This window comes from Crocuta crocuta, unplaced genomic scaffold (assembly GCF_008692635.1).
Source record: "Crocuta crocuta isolate KB4526 unplaced genomic scaffold, BGI_CrCroc_1.0 scaffold68, whole genome shotgun sequence".
NCBI lineage: Eukaryota > Metazoa > Chordata > Mammalia > Carnivora > Hyaenidae > Crocuta > Crocuta crocuta.
Genome location: NW_027532426.1, coordinates 2057470 through 2080034, shown reverse-complemented (window position 1 = coordinate 2080034; position 22565 = coordinate 2057470). Strand labels below are relative to the sequence as shown.

At 39.2% G+C, this 22565-nt stretch overlaps 1 protein-coding gene across 1 annotated transcript in view; it reads right to left on the bottom strand.

Moving 5' to 3' along the window:
• TOP2A (DNA topoisomerase II alpha) overlaps positions 1-17729 on the bottom strand; it is a 28223-nt gene extending 10494 nt beyond the window's left edge. The window contains exons 1-27 of the mRNA XM_077779220.1: positions 17620-17729; positions 16620-16775; positions 16311-16401; positions 15987-16050; positions 14231-14376; positions 13975-14072; positions 13300-13512; positions 12817-12990; positions 12525-12626; positions 12282-12419; positions 10917-11055; positions 9563-9720; positions 9144-9269; positions 8767-8877; positions 8523-8628; positions 8322-8431; positions 8011-8103; positions 7183-7297; positions 6959-7080; positions 5209-5357; positions 2978-3209; positions 2652-2786; positions 2329-2529; positions 1968-2163; positions 589-680; positions 320-484; positions 106-189 (exon numbers count right to left, since the gene is read on the bottom strand). Of these exons, the coding sequence (XP_077635346.1) occupies positions 106-189; positions 320-484; positions 589-680; positions 1968-2163; positions 2329-2529; positions 2652-2786; positions 2978-3209; positions 5209-5357; positions 6959-7080; positions 7183-7297; positions 8011-8103; positions 8322-8431; positions 8523-8628; positions 8767-8877; positions 9144-9269; positions 9563-9720; positions 10917-11055; positions 12282-12419; positions 12525-12626; positions 12817-12990; positions 13300-13512; positions 13975-14072; positions 14231-14376; positions 15987-16050; positions 16311-16401; positions 16620-16775; positions 17620-17640 (3537 nt within the window). The 5' untranslated portion in view covers positions 17641-17729. The remainder of the gene's footprint in view (positions 1-105; positions 190-319; positions 485-588; positions 681-1967; positions 2164-2328; positions 2530-2651; positions 2787-2977; positions 3210-5208; positions 5358-6958; positions 7081-7182; positions 7298-8010; positions 8104-8321; positions 8432-8522; positions 8629-8766; positions 8878-9143; positions 9270-9562; positions 9721-10916; positions 11056-12281; positions 12420-12524; positions 12627-12816; positions 12991-13299; positions 13513-13974; positions 14073-14230; positions 14377-15986; positions 16051-16310; positions 16402-16619; positions 16776-17619) is intronic.
• Between the last annotated feature and the right edge of the window lie 4836 nt (positions 17730-22565).

The following is a 22565-nucleotide window of genomic DNA, read 5'->3' as shown; positions in this document are numbered from 1 at the left end:
CCCCCCCCCCCCCCCACACCCCTGCTCGCTCTTGCTTTCTCAAAAATAAACTTAAAAATAATTTTAAAAATAAAAACTCTAACACAGACATTATAAACTACACACCTCTAGCTCTTCAATAAAAGCAGCCAAGTCTTCTCTCCACAAATCTGATGGACTCTTTCTCTTTAATGTTTCCAGCTCTTGTTCCTTCATAAGATAGTCAGAAAATTAAGAGAATTTATGGTCATAAATAGAGCACAATTTTCATGAAGCAGCTTTTACTTTCACTAGTTACTAAAACAACTAAGCAACATGAACCCTCTCTACAATAACTCACTTTTTCATTTCTCAGCTTGCACAGTTCATCCTTCTTTTCCTTGGTGAGATACCAAAGAGGCATATCAAGAAGGTAGTTGAAGGTTGGTCCAGAATCTTTTACAGAGTCACCCTTTTCAGCTTCATTTTCATTGTCACTCTCTTCATTTTCTTCTTCATCTGGTACCTAAAGGAAGGAATTCAAATGTAGCTTTAACAGGACACGTAAAACAGAGACATTAAGATTATACAGTCTTTAATAACATAGAAAAGTGCTAACCAAGAAATTACCTTTTGCTGGGCTTCTTTCCAAGCCTTCACAGGATCAGAATCATAACCCCTCTGAATCAGAACTTTAATTAATTCTTTCTTAGGCTTATTTTCTATTAAAAAAAAGTTAACATAGATAATGGTTTTGAGCATGAGGTTACATCGTATTAATTCAAAAGATTAAAACTAAAAATTAAACTGTCTTTGCCTTAACATAAATTTGTATACCTTAGTATAGAGAGAAGTCTTTTCCCCAAACCACTGTGGTTGTAAATTACCCCAAGGGGGGGCAGTTAAATCATATATGACACTGTTGACCTAATCATAACTCTTAAAAGAATAGAAGGACTCATACCTTTATTTCTGATAAGTCTCTACCTCAATTATACTTTTTTTTAATATTTCAACATTTGTTTGGGCAAGTTTTTTGTGCCACCAACCCAACTAATAATTTCTCCATGCTGCATCCATTTCCTTTTTCTCTTCCAAGGACTACTACAGCCAATTTATTACACTTTGAGGGATATTGAGTTACTAGCTACTGATATTTCAGAATGAATTTCTGAGTGCCATCTTTTATTAATTGAAACTGATTGCATATTTAGAACTTCCATATTTTTATACTCAAGAAGACTGGATAGTCCCATTATTTCATCTAAACACAGCCTTTACTTTTAGTTTTCTTTGAGTCATGTACAATATTACTCATTTTAGCCTTGCCTTAAGCAACAGTCCTGGGAAATTAGGGAGTTGACAGTGTTAGTTTTAAAAATATTTATGAAATTGGACATGTAACTATCAAGTTAAACATTTTTGTGTACCACCAGAAAATTATTCTGTGTCATCAGGAACTCTTGTTGCCATGTTTTGGGACTTGCTCCTATAACCCATAAGTTAGTTACCTAGGTAAGCCCTAGTCAGGGTTGAGCTATTTCTTTTAACCTTCCTTATATCCCAGCTTTTATCAAAACTGTTTTCTTCCTAGTTACTTATACCCTGACTCAGTTTCTTCTAGGTTTAAAAAAAAAAAAAAAAAAATTCTGAGACATAACTCAGTCTTCAGTACATAATTTACTTGTAATATAAGCCATTTATAATCAATCCTCCTTCTAGTCTTTTTTTCCCCTATCAGACCTAACTTCTCTTCTCTTGATCACTTTATACAGGTACTTTTTCTAGCTCTCTATTCTGTCTAATGTCAACTAAATCTTGATTTCTCAAGATGCTCAATCTAAGAAAAGCTATCTTTTCCAAACTATAAATGCCTAGGTATTTAAAATAAGTGCCTGTATAAGTACCCTGCTGAACTAAATGGATTTTGCCCTCCCTCCCATTATCTTCTCTAAAAATGTTTAAAGTTTGGCATAATTGTATAGATAGTTATTATTCCAAAAACATACCAATGATTATTTTGCCATCTATTTTCTCTAAGATAAAGCGAGCCTGATTGTTCAGTTTAGCAGATTCAGCACCAAGCATTCCTAGTAGCCATTCTTTTCTTAATCCATAATATTTAAGCCTGAGTTCAAAGAAGTCTCTTAGAATATCCAACACTGTGTCATATTTCTTTAAACATCCTACATGGTCAAAAAGCACCTAGAAAAGAAAAACAAGATTGGAGACAAGAACAGGTAAGTTGGCTAAACTTTAATGGTTTCAGAGAAATGAATTTATTCTTCAGAAATATAAAGGTATTCTTTGAAACTGATGGATCTTTAATATAAATTGAAACGTATGGATCTCTCATAAAGTAAGACATACCATAGAGTTGCACGTGAGACTAGTTTGGAGTTTGAAGACTTTGTGTAGTCCCACTCTCTCTGCCTCTGCCAATTTCTCCTCAGTCATCTTCACAACAAACTTCACAGTGGTGTCTGTATGGTATTCCCTATAATCGGTTATGAGAGGTGGGGTCTTCTCAGTGCCATTCAACATGGGTTCTAGAACCTGTTCTTTATATGTCTAAAGAAAAATAGAATAATCCTTTTGTTAAGTGTCTAAAACACTTGTGAGTATTCAGCAAGCAGTAGTACAAAGTGTTTCCCTGATCATAAAAATCAAAGAAAAAAAATACAGTTACGTACCTGGGTCCATGTTCTGATGGGAAGCTCTGAAATTTCAATGGTTGTGGAATTAAGAATAGCCACTTCACCACTGATCACATACTGATTTGGAGCCAGCTCTTCAATTGTACCCCTGAAGTTCTTGTAACTCGGAAGCTAAATTGGTATTTTAAAGAAGAATACGTTTTCTAAATGTGACACTAAAAACAGAAATCCCCACAGTATTAAACAATAAATCTAATGAACATTAAAGAATGAAATAAATTTTATATGTGTCCTCTTTAACCATATAGCCTGCTGAATTGAAACCAGAGAACGAAGGATCCTGATACAAACAGAATAGTTACCATTGGCAAAGGTTCTTCTCCATCCATCAGGCGCCTGATATTATTTACAACTTCACGAATATCAAAGTTGGGGATTTTGCAGGACCACCCAGTACCAATTCCTTCAGCACCATTTATCAGCACCATGGGTATAATAGGAATGTACCATTCAGGTTCAACACGTTGATTGTCATCATATAGAAACTTTAATGTGTGATCATCTTTTGGTGGAAATAACAACCGAGCCAAAGGGCTAAAAAAAAACGATCAAAGAATGTTATTTTTTTTAATCTTTTTTTTTTTAATTTTTAATTTTTTTTTATTTCTGAGAGAGAGAGACAGCGTGAGCAGGGAGGGTCAGAGAGAGAGGGAGATACAGAATCTGAAACCGGCTCCAGGCTCTGAGCTGGCAGTCAGCACAGAGCCCAACACGGGTCTCGAACCCATGAACTGTGAGATAATGACCTGAGCTGAAGTCGGACGCTCAACCGAGCCACCCAGGCGCCCCAAAAGAATGTTATTTTTAAAAAATACTGGCTTTGATATTTAACTTGTGAAAAGGACAAGTGTTGTCTCATATTTATGCATAAAAATTACCTTGGCTTTAGTTGCTGACTAATAATTGTTTAACAGTCTTTATTGAGCACTTTGTGTCAGGCACTGCAGACATAATGTCTCTAAGGAGCTCATAGTCTACTATAGGGAGATAGACACTGCACATACAGTTGTCAGGTGGTGGGGTGAATGCTAAGAACAACGAAAAGTGACTGAATGCATTAAGGAACAGTAACACCTTCTGAAAGGATAACATTAGATGAAAGAAGAAATTGAGAGAATAAGCCATCATGTGGTTATTCGGAAGGAGCAGTAGAAGCAGAGGGACAAGTAAATTAAAGGCCCAAAAGAGTATGCTTGGTATGTCTGCGTATAGTCAGAGGCCAAGTATGTTCAGAACAGAGATAGTATGAGATGGAATCAAACCATATGGGGAGTGGGCACATAGATCATGTAGGTCCTTTAGATTTTGCTCTAAACGAAGCAGTTGGAAGGTTCTGAACCAGTGGCCCATTAAAAAAAAAAATTGGCTGCCATAAGGATGAAGGATGAAAGAAGGATGGTAGACGGTATTATGGTATTTTAGATAAATGGAGTGCTTTAGTATTTTTCTAATGCAAAGCCCATAGGATCTGCTGATGAATTGGATACTAGTGTGAAAAAAGGTGACTCTAAGGTTTTTAGTATGAGAATTAGAATGATAGCATCGCATTTACTGAGACAGGAAGGCTAAGAATTTTGTTTTGGACTTAGGTTTGAGATGCTTATTGGACATCCAATTGGTAAATTTTGAGAAGGTGGTCGGCTCTGAGAGATTCAGGGCTGGAATTGGGAGTCTAGATGGATGAGGTATCATCCATGGATAGGAAGTGAGTGTAGCTACTGGAAAGAGAGGTAATGAAGGAGGTCTGGCGCAGGCCAGTAGTTAGAGACTGGGAAGATGAGAAGGACCTAGCCGAGAGGATAAATAAGGAGGAAAGCCAACAGTCTAGGGTCTTAGAGGCCAAATAAAGAAGAGTTTCAAGGAGGATGAAGTGATTATCCAATGCTGCTGAAAGGTTGAACAAGGTGACAGCTGAAAATCGACTATTCATAGTGATTTTCCATAGACTTATAAAGGAAGTAAAATTTCAACTACGGTATTTCGGAGGAATTAAGCTCTTCTTTACCCTGGCCCCAAGTCTAAAGCAGGGTTTCTCAACCTGAGCATTAACATTTAGGGTCAGATTATTCTTTGCTGTAGGGGGCTGTCCTATGGATCGTAGGGTTTATCTCTGGCTGCTGCCTTTAGATGTAGCATGGCTGTCCTAGTCATGACAATCAAAAATGTCTCCAGACACTACTATGTCTTCTGGGAGATGAAGCAGTGGTGCAAAAATCTACCCTGGTTGAAAACCACTGCTCAATAGGATGAAAGAGAAGAAAATATAAGAAATGCAAGTGAAAGCATTTAGTTTGGCAAGAAAATGATACTTCTAAGAAATTCAAAGGCATGGCTATCAAACTGAAACAGAATTTACCCTCTCTTATTGTAACGAGTAGCATAATTAAACTAATGAGCTAGTTTAAAAAAATTAATACTGTAAACATTTACATCAAAAGTACATTTTCTGATTAACTGAATGTATATATGTTTGGTTAACTAATTATTTCAAAATTAAAAATGACAATTCATTAGAAATTGAAAGAATACCCACCTGAGCATTGTGAAGATGTATCGAGGACTAGCAGAATCCTTACCACCATGCAGCCTGGTACCAAACTGACCAATGGGCTGCAAGAGGTTCAGATTATTGCTACCCACAAAATTCTGAGCCAAATTGATAATGGTCATCATTAGTGACATCTGGAGGTGGAAAAAGATTCATTAATCTGATCTGTAGGCTCTTAAAAATACATGTCCATTATTATAACTAAACTTCACTATAATTGTGTAAGGTTTTATGAGGTATAAATGTTTATTGATTCTTCCCAGATAAATACACGGCAGACATGCCTCAACCTAAGACTACTGGCTCTAAGTTGAGGGCTTTTGCCTTCTAGTAATTTTTATCAAGTCCTACTTAACCCTGAAGACACAGCTCTTCTCTTCACTCTCAGCAGAATGAATTATTTCCACCTTTGTGTTACAACGCTTTGCTCATTTCTATTCTAGCATGCATCATTTTATTCTATAGTGCGTGTGTGTTGGCCCTCTGGATAAATTGTGATTATATTTTGAAGTGAGGAATGTATTTGATTTTTTAATATATACCTGGTGCATGGTAAGCATTCAACAAATGTTTGTTGTGTGAACATTTATTGAATGCCCACTATATTTTAACTGAAAGTGACAAGCAAGACAATCATTACATTTAAAGTACTAGAAACTGGGGCCCCTGGCTGGGTCAGTCGGTTAAACATCCAACTTCAGCTCAGGTCATGTCTTGAGGTTTGTGAGTGCAAGCCCCGCACCGGGCTCTGTGCTAACAGCTCACAGCCTGGAGCCTGCTTTTGGATTCTGTGCCTCCCTTGCTCTCTGCCCCTCCCTCAGCCATGCTCTGTCTCTCTCTCAAGAATAAATAAAACATTTAACAAAATAAAAAAATAAAAAAATAAAGCACTAGAAACCTATAGGCAACCTAATTCTTTAAAATATAATGAAGGCATAGGTGACTGGGTTGACTGTCCAACTTTAGCTCAGGTCATGGTCTCATGGCTTGTGAGTTCCAGCCCTGTATCAGGCTCGCTGCTGTTAGTGCAGAGCTTGCGTTGGATCCTCTTTCCACGGCCTCCCTGCCCACTACCCCGTCCCTCACCCACTTGCTCTTTTAAAACTAAATAACATTAAAGAAAAAAAAAATATATATATATATGATGAATGCAAAAAAGCAACTTAATCACAAAATCTATAAAAAGGAATATGTTTGTGTAAAGTCAAACAATTCAGACATATAAAAAACTGGGAAGTTGCCCTTTTTCAATTGACAGGGATAATCAAAGTTAACCTGAAGCACACCCTTCTAGGTATTTTGCTTTAGGTATTGTTCTGGCTCTTTTTCTCTGCATGGACATCGGACTGGATATTCTCAATATTAGTACACACAGATTTACTTGAGCTATATCATTGACTCTAGGCATAGATGTGTCACAATCTAAAACAATTTTCCAATTGATAGACATTTTCAATGCCTAAATTTTAGAATCAGTTATATTAAATATCACTAAATATCTTTGAACATAGATCTTTGCAGATTTATGAGTAGCCTTATCAGGATATTATTTTTAGAAATAGATTTGTTAGGTCCAACAGTAAACACATAGTTTGATAGATTTCAGCAAATGATCCTCTCCTATGGATGAACCAGTGTTCATCTTACCAAGTACTCTCACTGAGTGTTTGGAAAATGCTATTGGAGGTATTACTGTTATAATACTTTCTGGAAACATTATGGATTGTGTGTTTACCTCACCATGATGATAAGAGGACATCTCAGCCACTGACCCAGCTAACTGGGCAACCTTCACCTCTCGCTTGTCATTCCGTTTGAAACAGGTAAACAAAACCTTTCTTTGACCTGGTTTCAAACCTTCAAAACGAACGAAGTGCAAATATTAGTATCCTCAATTTAACCATTTCTGGACACTGATTTCTATGTATGATAGAAACATGCTAATGGATTGGAACTCACCATCTACCATAGATGGAATAGATCTCTCATTATCAGAATTTGAGAACAGGATAAGTTCCTTGTTTATGAAGTCATTGTATGTCAGATATGTGGTAGTTTGCCCATACAAGTAATCCTGAGGGGACCAAAGAGAGAGAATATTACATGATCTTGGTTAAAATAAAAAAGATCTGGGGGGAGGGGGGATGGGCATGGTGGAGGACACTTGTGGGGATGAGCACTGGGTGTTATGTGGAAACTAATTTGACAATAAACTATTTGTAAAAAAAAAAAAAAAGACTAAATAAAAAAAAATAAAAAAGATCTTGGGGCGCCTGAGTGGCTTAGTTGGTTAAGTGTCTGACTTCCGCTCAGGTCATGATTTCATAGTCCATGGGTTCGAGCCCCGTGTCGGGCTCTGTGCTAACAGCCCAGAGCCTGGAGCCTGCTTCAGATTCTGTGTCTCCCTCTCTTTCCCCTCCCCCACTCACTCTCTGTCTCTCAAAATAAAATAAAGACATAAATAAACTTGAAAAGTAAAAAAGATCACTAGTCTTAACAATATTTAACACCAAAAATTAAACAAAGAAATCTTTCAGCATATCATTTCCATGGTAATTCTTAAGTCCCTCAAAGATATAGAATTATGCAGACATATTTTACAGGTTTTAAAGATAAAGCCAATGTAGTTGCTGCACAATTAGGAAAAAGGGCATTGCCTTTGCAATTTCTTCAGACCCCATACATTTATGCAACAGTCTAAATTATCACATTTATATAGTTACCTAATATTAAATTTTTTACTGAAATAACTAGTCATTGTATTGTAGGATGTCTAAGATTTTTTACCTCAGGAAGGCCAAGTAACTTCCGTTGCCTTCTGTCTTCCATGAAATGAGTTAACCATTCCTTTCGATCATCTATTTGTTTCTTGCTAAAGGCCTACAAATTAGAGATCAAAAACTGATATGAAAAGTTCTAAAATATCTCTTGTATAAAAACTAGGCAAATATATGGTCCTTTTCTCTAAGATACACTTAACAAAAACATTTGATATTCTATAAAACATTCTATTATATAAAAATTTATGTTTCAATCAACTAGCTAGAGTAGTGATTTATAAAACCAGAATGTATGTATGAAACAGAATTCAAACTGACCAGGCTGATGGCAGCATCATCTTCAGGACCAGAATATTTGAATTGAATACGATGTCTTTTCATATCTGCAAAGTATTCTTTAGCTTCTTTTGATGTGCTGGTGCCCAAACCTATACAACCAAAAATACCAAGTTACTCCATATAATCTTGTACAATGATATATAACAAAATGAGAAGTTCTATATGGGTTTCCTTACAAACCTTTGTAGTACTTGACTTTCCATTTTTTATGATTTGGTGTAGAACTCTTCCATTCTTCAAATTCAGGAAGGCTGTAGAATGCCATTTCTTGTTTGTTTTTAGACACCTATGATAAACAACATATTGCTGTGGTTTTGTACACTGTTAGGTGCCCTGTATACTGTACATCACTGGGCTCATATGTGTATAAAGGGTTGAGTAGGGCCTTGAAATATCCATTATGGTAATTTAGAAGTTAATATACCTTTACAATGGGGGTGATAAATTCTTCCAGAAAACGATGCCGCAGAAGAGAGGGCCAGTTGTGATGGATAAAATTAATCAGCAAGCCTTTGATATGGGAACCATCTTGGTCCTAGAAATATTTGGAAAGCCAAAACACAAAAGAATTATTGTGAGACTAAAAAAAAAAAAAAATCATGATTAACCTACTGGTAATTTTTCAAAAAATTTTCTATGGGGATTAAAAAAAAGAAATCTATCCACTTAATCTGTATATATAATACATATATGTGATGAATAAAGCTCCAAGTTAAGTAACTTCCTTACATAGGAGGAAGCAATAACCATATGACAGGTTTAATTTCAGTGTTAACAATCTAATTTGAAAGCAAATCTGACCTGATCTGTCATAATCATTATTTTCCCATAACGAAGAGTCTTCAATGAATCTTCATCTTCATAGTTTTTCTTGTACTGAAGACCCACAATCTTGATGATATTGTTAATTTCAGCATTTTCCATGATCTGAAATAGACATATACCAGAAAAGGTAATGTTTTGTTTATTAAATTTGAAAAGAACAAAGAAATAGGACAGTATATATTGTTTGGGTTTTCTTGGGCTTCAGTATTTTCAGTTATTAGCCTATACTTTATGTAAAGTCAGAAAGATCTGTTAAGATATGCTACAATGTACCCAATTTCTTAAAATAATAATAAACTATGTAAAATATATTTCAAAATGTCAGTAAGGGAATGAAATATGAGCATGAAGTCCTGCATTATAAAACTGGATTTAGATTCTAAAGATGGTTCTACCTGTTTATGAGAAGCTTCTCGAACATTGAGTATTTTTCCTCTAAGCGGGAAAACCCCATATTTGTCTCTCCCAACCACACCAAGGCCTGAAACAGCCAAGGTTTTAGCTGAGTCTCCCTCAGTCAGGATAAGTGTACACTCACTGGAGTTTCGACCCCCTAAAATAAAAATACACAAATTAATATTGGCACATTTAGTTGAACCTTAAATATACTCAGATGTGCTATTAATAGTTTTGTGATAAAACACTAATAAGTTGATATATATTAGAACTAAAGTTCATAGTAAAAAAAAAATCTTAGTTTCTTAGACTAATTTTTCTTTTTTAAAAATATTTTAAAGTAATCTCCTCACCCAACATAGGGCCTGAACTCACAACCCTGAGACCAAGAGTCACACACTCCACTGACTGAGATAGACAGGTGCCCCCTTAGACTAATTTCTCATGATATTTATACTGTTATTGAACATTCATTTGATATTACGTTAAAAATATGTTAGTAAGGGGGTTCAGAACATAATACTCCAAAATAGGGCACTTGGTATATTGAATATTTTAAGCTGAACTGAAACAGATCATGAGACCTTCATGTGAGAAGTGCCCTCCATATACCATAGAGGAAGGGGAACATTCTTATCTCCTAGAGTGACACTGAGAAGAATCTGAAAGAACAGGCCTCAGTGAGCTTCCTCCCCTCCCCCACCTGTACTAAACTTAGTTCATAGTCTTTGCCCTTATCATATCTTTCCACTCTTCCTCAAACCTAACATAAAAAAACTCAGGTTTAACCATTTCTTTGGGTCTTCATTTCCCTATGAAGTCTCCTGTGTCAAGTAAAATTTAAATTAAATAAATTTGTATGTTTTTCATCTATTAACCTGTCTTTATTGTTTAATTTTCAGACCCATCCAGGGACCTAGGAGGGCTGAGGAAAACTTTTTCCTCCCCTACATTAGGTAATAGATCACTATCTAGATATTTTATACTCTTAACAGTCATCTTAACATTACTGTAATAGCCAAAAATTAGAAATGACCTAAATGTTCAGTAACAGGGAATTGGTTGTTTTTTTTTTAAAGTGATGCCTTTTAAGAAAATTAGTTAATTAATTTATTCAATAAGTAAATCTCTACACCCAGTGTGAAGCTCAAACTTATGATCCTGAGATCAAGAGTTGCATGCCCTTCTGACTGAGCCAGTCAGGTGCCCCAAAGTGGTTGACCTTTAATCAAGTAAAAATATTCTGTTGAATATTATATATCAAGAGGAAAGTATCCACGGTATGCTGTTAATGAATAAAACAAATAACTGAACCAAAAGATTTGAAGTTTGGAAGCATGATTAACTGTGTACCTGCATCATTGGCATCATCAAGTTTGGGAATTCCCTTGATCCTGTTATGTTTTACAGCCGAACATTTCTTGTTTAACTGGACTTGGGCCTTAAACTTCACCCAGTTTAGTATGCTTTCCACAATACCACAACCAATTGCCTGAAAATGAGACGATTCATGTTAGGGAAGAAGAGTTCTGCCGGAAATCTAGAATACAAATGAGCTCCTATAAAAATGATTGTAATTCAAAGTTTAAAAAGAGGCAAAAAATAATTTTCAGACAGAGAATGACAGGTCTTCCTGTGTTACGTTATCATAACTGAGGAACTGGTTCCTTTGGGCTCATCCATTCAATAAATGTTTACTGACTACATACTTACATTATGCTAGGCACTGAGATCCATGTTGGAGACTTAGTGGTTAAAACAAATTGGTCATGGACTTTAAGATTCAACAAGGAAGATGGAAATAAAATGAGAAAATACAAGTGTGATGAGTGTTATGGATCAGTGAAAAGTATGCTGTATCTAACGTTGTATGTCCACTGTTATAATGGAACCAAGTTAGTTAGAGAGAAAGGTAGAAAGTAAAGCCTTTCCTAAGGAAATCATATTGAAGATCTAAAGTAGCTAGCTAAGTCAGAGCATTCTAGGCAGGGTCACAATGTGGAAAAGCTGTAAGGAAGGAAGAATGCTAAGGCTTCTGAGTAATCTGAAGCCAGTAGGATTGAAACTTAGATAACAGGAAAAAGTGGCACTGAGATGAGGTTGGAGATGGTAGGATCTTATAGGCCACATTAAAGAATTTGAACTTTTTTTGATTACTTAAGAGCGCTACAAAAAAAGGACTGAAATGTTATAAGCATCACGAATCTATTATAGTAATATAGAAAACAGATGATACTGAGAAGCTATTGAGGCATCCAAAAGATGACTCTTACTGGTTGGATTAGAAAGAAGGCAGGGGGGTAAAGAGAAGGCTCCCACCTTTGTTTATGAAATCTAGTGTTTGGTTGGAGCCTTTCACTAAAACAGGAAATAGTTTTGTTTTTGAGGAAGCTCCTCGTGTAGAGGTCAGTGAGAATAGACAGAAGGGATTTGGTTTTGTATGTGTCAAACTGATTGGCAACTTTAGGCATTCAATGTTTGCTAAGCAGTTAAACGGGCTGAATTCAGAAGTGATCTAAATGAAACGGTGATATGTAATGGGGAAATTTAAGCATATGGATGATAACTAAGGCTGTAGGACCGGTGAGGTGAAAGCTATTTTTTTATTTCTTTTTCAGAGGCAGAAGACCTGTGGGAAGAATCTTTTGTTTTTGCAGGGCTGGGAAAGCAATGGACAATAAAGCAAGGTGCTTCTATTTCTTATATCTAAGTACTCACAGCTTTGATGAATTTTTCACTTAATTGGCATGTTGATCCAAAGCTCTTGACTTGTAAAGTCATGTTCTCTTTTGTCTGAGAATCAAAGGTTGGGTTTTCAATTAAGGCATTCACAAAAATCCACATGTGGTTTTTCACCTGCAGGAAAAGTTGACATTCATCACTAAAAACTTCTGCTTTATTTATACCCCTTCTCTTCTTTCTTGTCTTTAGAAAAAAAAAAAAACTGCTAAAATACCATACCTGATGTGCTTTTACTGCAACACCACCCTTGTTCTTCTTTTTCACAACCTCCACAAGTTTAGTCACAATCTGATCAGCTACATAATCAACATGTCTGCCACCCTAATGGGGAAAAATACCCAACTGTAAAGCTCAGGATCCTCAAAATTATATTAAAGACCAAATATTTAAAACAATCTAACTTAGCTCTCTTTCTGCTAAGTTAGCCAAATATTCAAATTCATTTTCTATATTAAAAATAATAACACTTCTATGTAAAGATAAATCATGATTAATATAAAAATAAAATTACCTTGGAAGTAGCAATGCTGTTGACAAAGCTAATTTGCTGAAAGCCTTTTTCACTCATTGTTAAGCATACTTCCCACCTGGGGTTTACTTGTTCATGGATAATTTTCAATGGATTGCCAGTTTCATCTACCTTATCCTTCAAATACATATCTACATAGCTACGGAATCCTTTTACCTGCACAGGAATTAAAAGTTATGGTATTAGAAAAACGTTATAAAAAGTACTCAGTGGTAGACCATGAGGAGTTTTCAAAACCAGTGAAATGATGTTCACTGATGGGCATAAGAGAATGGTAATTAAAGGGCATAAAAGGACTTATTTAGGAGATTATTTGAGAATGAACTAAAATCCTGAGTTTAAAAGAGCTAAGTAAAAGGATGTGGCATACTGTTTTCTTTTCAGGAGTGTATCTGAGAAGCAATGAGATTTGATGATGATCATATAAAGTCTTTCATTGTCCTTAACACCCCAGAAAATACTTACTGGCAGCTTATTTCCATTGAGAAAGACTTTGACATCTTTAGTGGATCCAGCAATATCATATGCTCTTCTGACCATTAGTGCAACAATATCTTTGTCTAGGCTTTGCATTTTAAACTTGGACAAATCAGGCTGGAAGGTAATACATGTATAATCTTCTCCATTGAAAGGCTTGAGTTCCATCTCACCAGCCCTCCCCATGTTATCCATCCACGTCTGTCAAGTAAAAAATAGGAAAGATAAAAAATTCAAGTCTTTTCACAATGAACTAGAACTAAACACAAATTTATAAGTCCTAAAAAATAACCTAATATATGTTAATAATAATTTTCCATGATTTAATGGCTTATAAATTATGTTAAGTTAAAGCAACCATTAATGCTGTTATAAATTGCTAAAGTATTAATCATTTATTTAAAATATTTATTTATTTTTGAGAAAGAGATAGAATGAGAGGGGGAGGGGAAGGAGGGAGAGGGGGAGAGAGAGAGAGAGACAGACAGACAGAGAGGGAATCCTAAGTAGGCTCTATGCTGTTAGCAGTCCGTTGCTGGGCTCAAACTCATGAACCGGGAGATCATGACTTGAGCCAATGTCGGATATTTAACCGACTGAGCAACCCAGGCACCTCACTGAAGTACAATTTATAATGGAGGCACAAGATACTTCTTTACTTGCCTGTTTGAACATTTTCTTGTATTCTCTACTGGCTGTTTCCACAGTAAATTTAGTACTGAATATGTTACACAATTTGGCCCCATAGCCATTTCGACCACCTGAGAAAATAAATGTAAAATACCTTATCACTTATCACTGGCAGTGCTAATCAATTAGAGAGATTTATTCCAATATTTCTAACTTTTATGCCACAGTCCTTTAAAAGATGTTTTTTCTCCAGCAACAAATATGTTTTTAATTTTCCTCAATACTCTACCTGTTACTTTCTTTTCATCGTCATCATAGTTACTAGAAGTTAGGAGCTGTCCAAAGATGAGAGCGGGGACATACGTCTTCTCAACTTTGTGTTCAACAACAGGAATACCTTTTCCATTATTCCATATACTAATTAAATTGTTTTCCCTAAGAAAAGAAACGTTTATTATAAAACAGATGGTAAACTAGTGCTTAATAGTTTTTATACTTAAATATCATTATTTCTAAAATATATAAATTGTCAAGTCTCAATTTCTTTGACTCTTCTTCATGTTTATCTTCTGAAATTCCGCATGAACTACCTTTCCCATCATGCTTAGTTCCTGACACTCCTGTAATAGGAGCCAAGAGGAAAAAAAAATTAATCCTTTTCCAACACCTGGGCAGACAGCGATAATGCTGAAAAAATATTAAATTTAAAAATGGTAGGATAAACAAAGGGAAATGATTTATGCCCAATGGAAAGGACAAAATTTAGGAACAATATTATTACAGTGCTTGCTATTTTTAAGTATTTATTTTTTTACTTTGAGAGCGAGTGAGCAAGTGAGCACAAGCTGGAGAGAGGTAGAGAGAGGGAGAGAGAAAATCCCAAGCTGGGCTCCAGGGCTCGATCTTACCACTGTGAGATCATGACCAGAGCTGAAATTAAGAGTCTGTCACTTAACCGACTGAGCCACCATTACACTGCTTTGAAGAGGATCATCTCTACTGTCCCTAGCTCACTTAGCTTTCCCACCCAACAAAACATATTGCAGAACAAATATGAAAGGGAAAAACGTTACCAATTGTAAACTTCCCTGCTTGCCAATAAAAGGATAAAAATTTATTTGGACTTATTTCTCTCTTAGCTATTTTAAGTTAATTCTCAGAAAGATAGCATGATTTAGAACGCCTGAGTGGCTCAGTCAAGTTACGATCTCATGGTTTGTGGGTTCGAGTCCCGCGTCAGGCTCTGTGCTGACAGTTTCCTCAGATCCTGGAGCCTGCTTGAGATTCTGTGTCTCTTTCTCTCTCTCTGCCCCTCCCCTGTTTGTGCTGTCTCTCTCTGTCTCTCAAAAATACATAAACATAAAAAAAAAATTTTTTTTAATAAAAAAATAAAAAAAAAAGATAGTAGTTTCAGTTATAACCAGACACACACTATGGATCTTATTCCAAGTAGTGCTTAATATTATCTACAAAAGACTAAAAATAGCTCAGTTTTTAAAAGACTATGGTATCAAGTCCTTAGAAGCAGTCAAGTACATCATTAACACACTTCCTCCAAAGAACCTAAAGTATACTTTATGCCACTACTGAGCAAGCTAATGAAGAGGTGAAACATGCATCCATGAACCCACAAAGGGACAGCCAGCATTTATAACCAGAAATATTAGATCCAATTATTCTCTATCACCACCTGCTGGTTTACTATTTGAATAGCATCATGAGAAAAAAAGCTCCAGACTTAGACTAAATGCTTAGACAGAACATTTATTGGAGATGCTTACTGAAATATTTAGGGATGAAGTGTCATAATGTCTGTAATTTATTTTGCAATGACTCAGAAAAAAATATAGATAGAGCAAATATAGCAAAGTATTGAAGCTGTTGGATTGGGGTGGTAGTTATCATAGATTGTTCATTTTAGCCTTCTGCTTTTCTGTACTTTTGCAGGTAAGGGGGGAAAAGCCAAGGTTAGTATAAAGCAAAGTAAATGCAACTAACAGTAACAATGAGCTTTAACAAACAAAAAGACCATGCAAGAGACTTACGGGTCAATTGTGACTCTAATACAAGACATTTTTGGGTCCCTTTGTTTGTTGTCTGCAGCATTGACTGAAAGAAAATACACATTTGTAAGAAATATAAGTATTTTTAAAAACATTAAGATCTAGAAGTAGAAAAAAATCTCAAACAGCATAGGAGTAATATTACCCAGGTGTTAACATTTATTCATAGCACTGCTTCTAGGAAAGAATTCAAATTGCTAGACTCCAGTAAACTGCCTCACTTTTGCCAGCCACATGGTTTGCTAGAAATGATACTTCTTATGAAGGATTTGACCAGTTGATCTTTATGTGAAAGAATTTACTCACCTAGAATCTCATCAAAGATTTTGTACAACCCAGGGACAAAGGTGACTTCCCTATAGTTAATGCCAATATCTTCATCGTAAACCCACATTTGCTAGAAATAAGGCAAAAAAAATATAGTTACTTTTACCCTACATTTATTCTGTCTTATCATCATTACTATAAAGTCTTCTGGATTAAATACTATAATATACATATGATAGCTCAGGCCAGTGCTAGTGACACTCAAAGTACATGAAGTATCTAGCAAATTAACCTGGAAAAGTATATACCATAACTGCTTGGTAACTGCATTTCATTACGTGGTTTTACCTGGGTCACTAATTCCACAGAGCCAATGTAGGTGTCTGGGCGGAGCAAAATATGTTCCAGTTGGGTTTTCTTTTGATAGATTCTTTCAATAGATAGTCTCTTCTTAGCGTCTTCATTTTTCTTTGTTTTGCTGATTAGCATATTTTCATTTACAGGCTAGCAATTTTAGAAAATTGCAGAGAAGGGATTTTTAATCAGAGGTTTATTAAAAACTATAAACAGAACACCCACCGTAATGATTTACCCACTGTAACAATCACAGTCTTTTACCAGGTTATTGGTAGAGTTTACATCGTTTTGTACAAACACAGCAATTTAGGTCAATTTGCAGCAAAGTTCCCAGGGGTCAGACTGAATAAACATACATTAAGTGCACGTGACACGGAAATATTTTCCTTGAATGTGTTAGAGGTCATCGATAAAATAAATACACCCACTTTCATACTTTTCACAAATATTTGCTGAGTGCCCACTATGTCCCAGGCACATAACAGATTCTACTGAGCATCAGTCTGGGAGGCCATCCACTCGACCCTCGGGCCAAATTAACGTTTTGAACACAGGAGGGACGTATTCAGAGCACCTCTGGCCTGCCGGCTCCTCACTAGGAACGTCGTGCAGGACTCTGCACCTTCCAAGGTCAGGGGCATTCAATCCCATTTTCAACGGGAGGGAAGGAAAGCATCTGTCTTGTGCTGCTTAAAGTCACACGCGGACCATTTTAACACAGGCCGGTTTGAATATTGACCCCAGAAACAGTAAAACAGAACCCAACACCCCAGAAGCCAGAGTAGCCGATAATACTTCAATACTAGCACCATAAAGGGATGTTATCCTCTGCGCGATCACGCCGAGCCCAGGAGCCCCGGGTCCACGCGGAATACCGGCTCCCGGCCGACAGCGATCCGACCGCAGTCCAGGAGCCTAACCCTTCGCCTGCAGCCAGAGAGATGCCGGGCCGCGCTGAGCCTCCCCGAGCCACCCCTTCCGCGAGCTGTACCTGCAGTGGTGACACCTCCATGGTGACGGTCGTGAAGGGGCTCGAGAACCCTGCAAGCGACTAAACCGGCGGGACGCTCGAGACCACCACGGAACAAGCTGCTTCTCCACAGACGCTCGTCGGTTAGAAAAGTTCCTCTGGTCGCATTTGAACCTTTTTGGAGCCCGCCCAAACCAGATAGGCCAATCTCTGCCTCGCTCTCACAGGCTCCGCCTTGAGAAACCAATCATAGCTGGTTTTCTATATTCACCAATGAACGCCTGAGTTGGCCGGGGGCTTGTTTGAACAAGCCAATTAGGCAAGGGAGGCGGGGCTGGAGGGTTTTCAAAAGGCACCATTCGGCGTCGTAGCGGAGACGGACAGGGGGCCTGGCCAATGAGGAGGGGTTTATTTGTTCTCTAGGTGCAGACAACCCTGAAGAGACTCGGGGGGCTAACGCGGGGTTTTCTGAGGCGCAGGCTGGGGCCAAAGGAGGAGGGAGAAGGATTCCTCGGGAGCGGCTTTTATTTCGGGGCCCTGAAGTCTAAAACCTGTGTCCCATCCTGAGGCATTTTAGCGAGAGGAACGGGAGTCCTAGCTTCATTTTTCTGAGGAAACCGAGCGCCGGCTTTCTGGGCAGGCAGCCTGGCGTTTTGGTGAAGTTGAACAGATTTCTGGCGCCTGCCTCAGCCTCCCCTCCCAAGAATTTATTTTCGAAGAAACCGAAGTGCCACAGTGGTGGTTTTGGGGCGTAGTAGAGGGTGTGGAGAGACCACGCAAAATGGAGAGCGGCATTCAAGTCCCCCGGTAGAGCGGCGTTGGGCTGCAAGCTGGGCAATTAAAAGGATAGTTTGTAGTTCCAGCCTCGGGTGTCTACGGGTCATTCGAGGACAGAAACTTTTTTCCTCAGAAAGCCAGTAGGATGCCCTGCTGCTTGCTGCTTTTGCTTTCCTCTGTGTCAAGTTCCCTGAATTCTGCTCTGCAGACAAGCTGTTCGCATTTGAGGAGGAAACGCCAGAGACCGAAGTGGTTTTTTCCCCCTTCTCTGTGGTGTAAACGTTTGAGTGGGTTTATTTTGTCTTTGTCAATCCACAATGTTAAAATGACAAACGAGCATTGTTTTTTTTTTATTCCCCTTACAAGACGCCAGAATAAAATAACTGCACAATTTGAAGGACTACTGATTCTGTCGTCTGAACCACTTCCTTCCAATCGTTCTTAACCTGAGATTCTATCCCTGACGGGCAATTTGCCAGACGTGCGGTCTGCAGGGGGGCAGCCTTTTGGTGCTTTTGTTTTCTGTGCTGAAAAAGGAAGGTAACTGCATTACCTCGGAGTTGTGTGAGGATTACACAAAACAGATGTAAGGTGTTTAGAGGAGTAGACTAAGGGTATCAGAAACAGGAAGCAAGAATCTTCCTTAGACCGGCATGACAATTTGCGGCTTTAATTCTTTTTCTTCCCCCTCAGAGGACTCAGAGGTCAACATATTGTTCAGTCTTCCCAGCATATCTAATGCCTACTGGGCTAGCAAAGCCCCAAGGAGGGCCAGTGATGGGTGGGGGGAGGTTTGTCCCAGGAAGTCAAGGGTGGAGGTAGCCTACGGGCTGAGGCTAGGGTGATTGGAAAAGCCAAGGGAACTGGGCTTCGGCTTTGCTCTGGTCCCTGTCCACTGGTCTCTGGGCCTCCAGTAATGCCAAGTGCTCCATTCCACTCTCCTCACTGCATGTGTTGATACGGACAGCAACTTCCAATGCACAGGACCGCGAGGGCCTCGGAGCTTTTNGGCCGTGACAGAGACCCGCCATGCCGCCTTCTGCTTCCTGGAGCACAGAGGCCCCACATGGTAGTGGTAGGTGGGCAAGCTTCTCCAAGGATGGCAGCCCAGCCTCTGCCTTTCTTGGCCTCTGCCTTGTAGCTCATCCCAGCCTGCAGCACCGCAGTACCGTAGGAGACCCCGCAGGGGATGAGGCAACAGGAATTTAATGGGGTCCTGCTTTCTAGGACCTTGCAGTTTAGTTTGATCCTGATTCTGTGAGGCTCTGTTCCAAAAACCCAGAAGCAGAACTGTGAAGTCAAAAGGACTCTGGAGTCACACAGGCTTGAGTCAAAAAATTCTCTGTGAGCCTCAGTTTTCCCATGTCATTATCCTTTATCAAAAGTGCAGAGGGATTAATGAGATATGAAAGCACTCAGGACAATTTTCTAGTCCTCTAGCAGGATGGGCTTGTTACGGGGAGGTTTGGGGTGGGGTTGGGGCTTCTCTTTAGGACAGGCTGTTTCTTTGCCAGCCCCTCCTCCTTTCCAAAGCCCACCACAAGGCGCCCTACAAGATGTGTTGGGGGCCAGGAAAAGAAGTCTGGGATGGGTGGGCCTGGGAGGCAAGAAGGGGTGGGGAGTCAGTCCCAGGGGCTTTGGTGGGGAGAGGGGCCAGCTGCCACATCCTCATTACTACCTGCCCCCCTCCCTCAGCTTTACAGGGGGGCTCAAACTAGTTACTCTGTGCCTTGGCCCTTTCCCTACTCCTACCCTGGGTCAACACGAAGTACTGGAGTCAGACTCCTGGCTACAGTACTTGGCTGGGTATATGACCTTGGCCAGTCATTCAGTTTCATTGTGTATCCATTTCTTCACCTAAAATGGGGGTAATGAGAGTATCTCCGCATAAGGGAGATAACACATGTATACAGTGCTTAGTGCATTGCTTGGCAAATAATAAATGCTCCAAACATGTTAGCAGTTATTACCTTTACTCCTTTTCAAGACCTTCCTTCCTCTCCCCTGTGGATTCTCCAAGTCCTCTCCTCCAAAACCAATTCAAAATTTCCCTTGTTCAGGGAATCTTCTTAGACCCTTTTTGCAAGGCTTCCTCCAGTTGTTTGGAGTACATTTGCATATGTGGATGAATTCCTTTGAAAAATACTTTTTGGTTGTTTTCTTATGGGTACTTTGCATTTTCTGTCTCTCCACTCAGCAGCAGGGGGAACGGGTCCTAAAGGAGCTGTGTCTCCATCCTCCACCAGGGAGTTCCTCTTGAAAGTGCATGATTTCTTCCCTCTAGCTGGCTGGCTGAGTGAAGGGGGTTGGACTGAAAGTATGGCTCTGGATTCACGGGATGAAGCTGGCTAGGCTAGGGTTCGCCAGGAATTCCTGAACGAGGCTGGGCTGGCCCAGGGTCTGGGGTGGTTAGGGCTGGGCCAACAGACCCTCTTTACCTTGAGGTTAATGACTGGTAATGTCAGATCAGTCCTTTTTACCAGGGATACCATCCTTGGGTTGGAGGAGGCCAGGAGAGCCTGCAATGTTCCATAGAGCTCAGCCTCTCGCTTCTGGTGGCACTGCAGGTCTGGTCCTTGGACAATTAGTGGCCTCAGGCAAAGGGGCAATGAGGGCCACCAAACAGCTGAGAGGAGAACAAGGGAAGCTCCGGTGGGGAGCAGCTCAAGACCAGAGCTTAGTCCCCAATAAGTCCACACAGGGGTGTCCCTCAGCAGCCGGGCGGTCCAGGGTCTATCATAGTTTTAAGAATGTTCACACCTTTTGACTCAGTAATTTAACTTCTAGGCATACTGATACATTCCTACAATTGTATGTATATGCAAGGTCACTGCGATATTATTTTTGTTAGAAAAAGACTGGCAGCGGGGCGCCTGGGTGGCTTAGTCGGTTAAGCGTCTGACTTTCGCTTAGGTCATGATCTTGCGGTTCGTGGGTTCGAGCCCCGCGTCGGGCTCTGTGCTGACTGCCAGCTCAGAGCCTGGAGCCTGTTTCAGTCTGTGACTCCCTCTCTCTCTGACCCTCCCCTGCTCACGCTGTCTCTCTCTCTCCTAGAAATAAATAAAAATATATAAAAAAAAAAAAAGAAAAGGACTGGCAGCATGGAATAGAATGATATTGTGAAAATTAATAAAGGAAAACCTCACTAAAATGGAGCTAGGAAGCCAGAAGGGAGAGCTCTCACACCCTACCATTCCTCATCAACTGCAGACCCCAACAGGAAGAGAGGTACCTTGCAAATCTATACTATAGCTACTTCTTTACTACCCCGGCTAGAGGAAGAAAGATTTCCTCTTCCTCCAGCAACAGCCTAGCCAATGAGAGACTCCCACAATTCAGTTGAAAAAATCCACTAGGAACCCCATTTTGCTCCAATGGACTTTTTGTTTCTTTAAAAAAATTTTTTTTTAATGTTTATTCATTTTTGAAAGGCATAGCATGAGCAGGGGTAGGGTCAGAGACAGAGGGAGACAGAGAATCCGAAGCAGGCTCCAGGCTCTGAGCTGTCAGCACAGAGCCTGATGCAGGGCTCAAACTCACAGACAGCGAGATCATGACCTGAGCTGAAGTCGGATGCTTAACCCACTGAGCCACCCAGGCACCCCTGGACTTTTTGTTTCTAATGGCCTCCCTACTCCCTCCTTTATTCTATAAAGGAACAGTCCTCTTCTTTTTTTTTTTTTTAATTTTATTTATTTATTTTGAGAGAGACAGAGAGAGAGCGAGCGAGCAGGGGAGGGGCAGAAACAGAGGGAGAGAGAATCCCAAGCAGGCTCTACGCCGTCCACGTGGAGCCCTAGGTGGGGCTCGAATTCACAAACCATGATATCATGACTTGAGCTGAAACCAAAAGTCGGAGGCTTAAATGACTGAGCCACCAGGCACCCCTCTCCTTTGTTCTTTGGACTTGCCTATGGCTTTGCTGTAGCTTGCTTGTCCTGAATTGCAGTTCTCTGCTATTCCTGAATAAACCCATTTTTGCCGGAAAAATAACTGACAGTTAAATAAACATAATTTAAAAGATTTCTCTCAGTAATTGTGGATCTTGATAATTCTGTGTGTTCCCTATCTTTTCCCAGGTGACTTTTTTTTTTTAAGTTTTGAAATGTTTATTTATTTTTGAGAGAGAGATAGAGAGAGAGAGAGGAGGAGGGGCAGAGAGAAAGAGGGAGACACAGAATCCGAGGCAG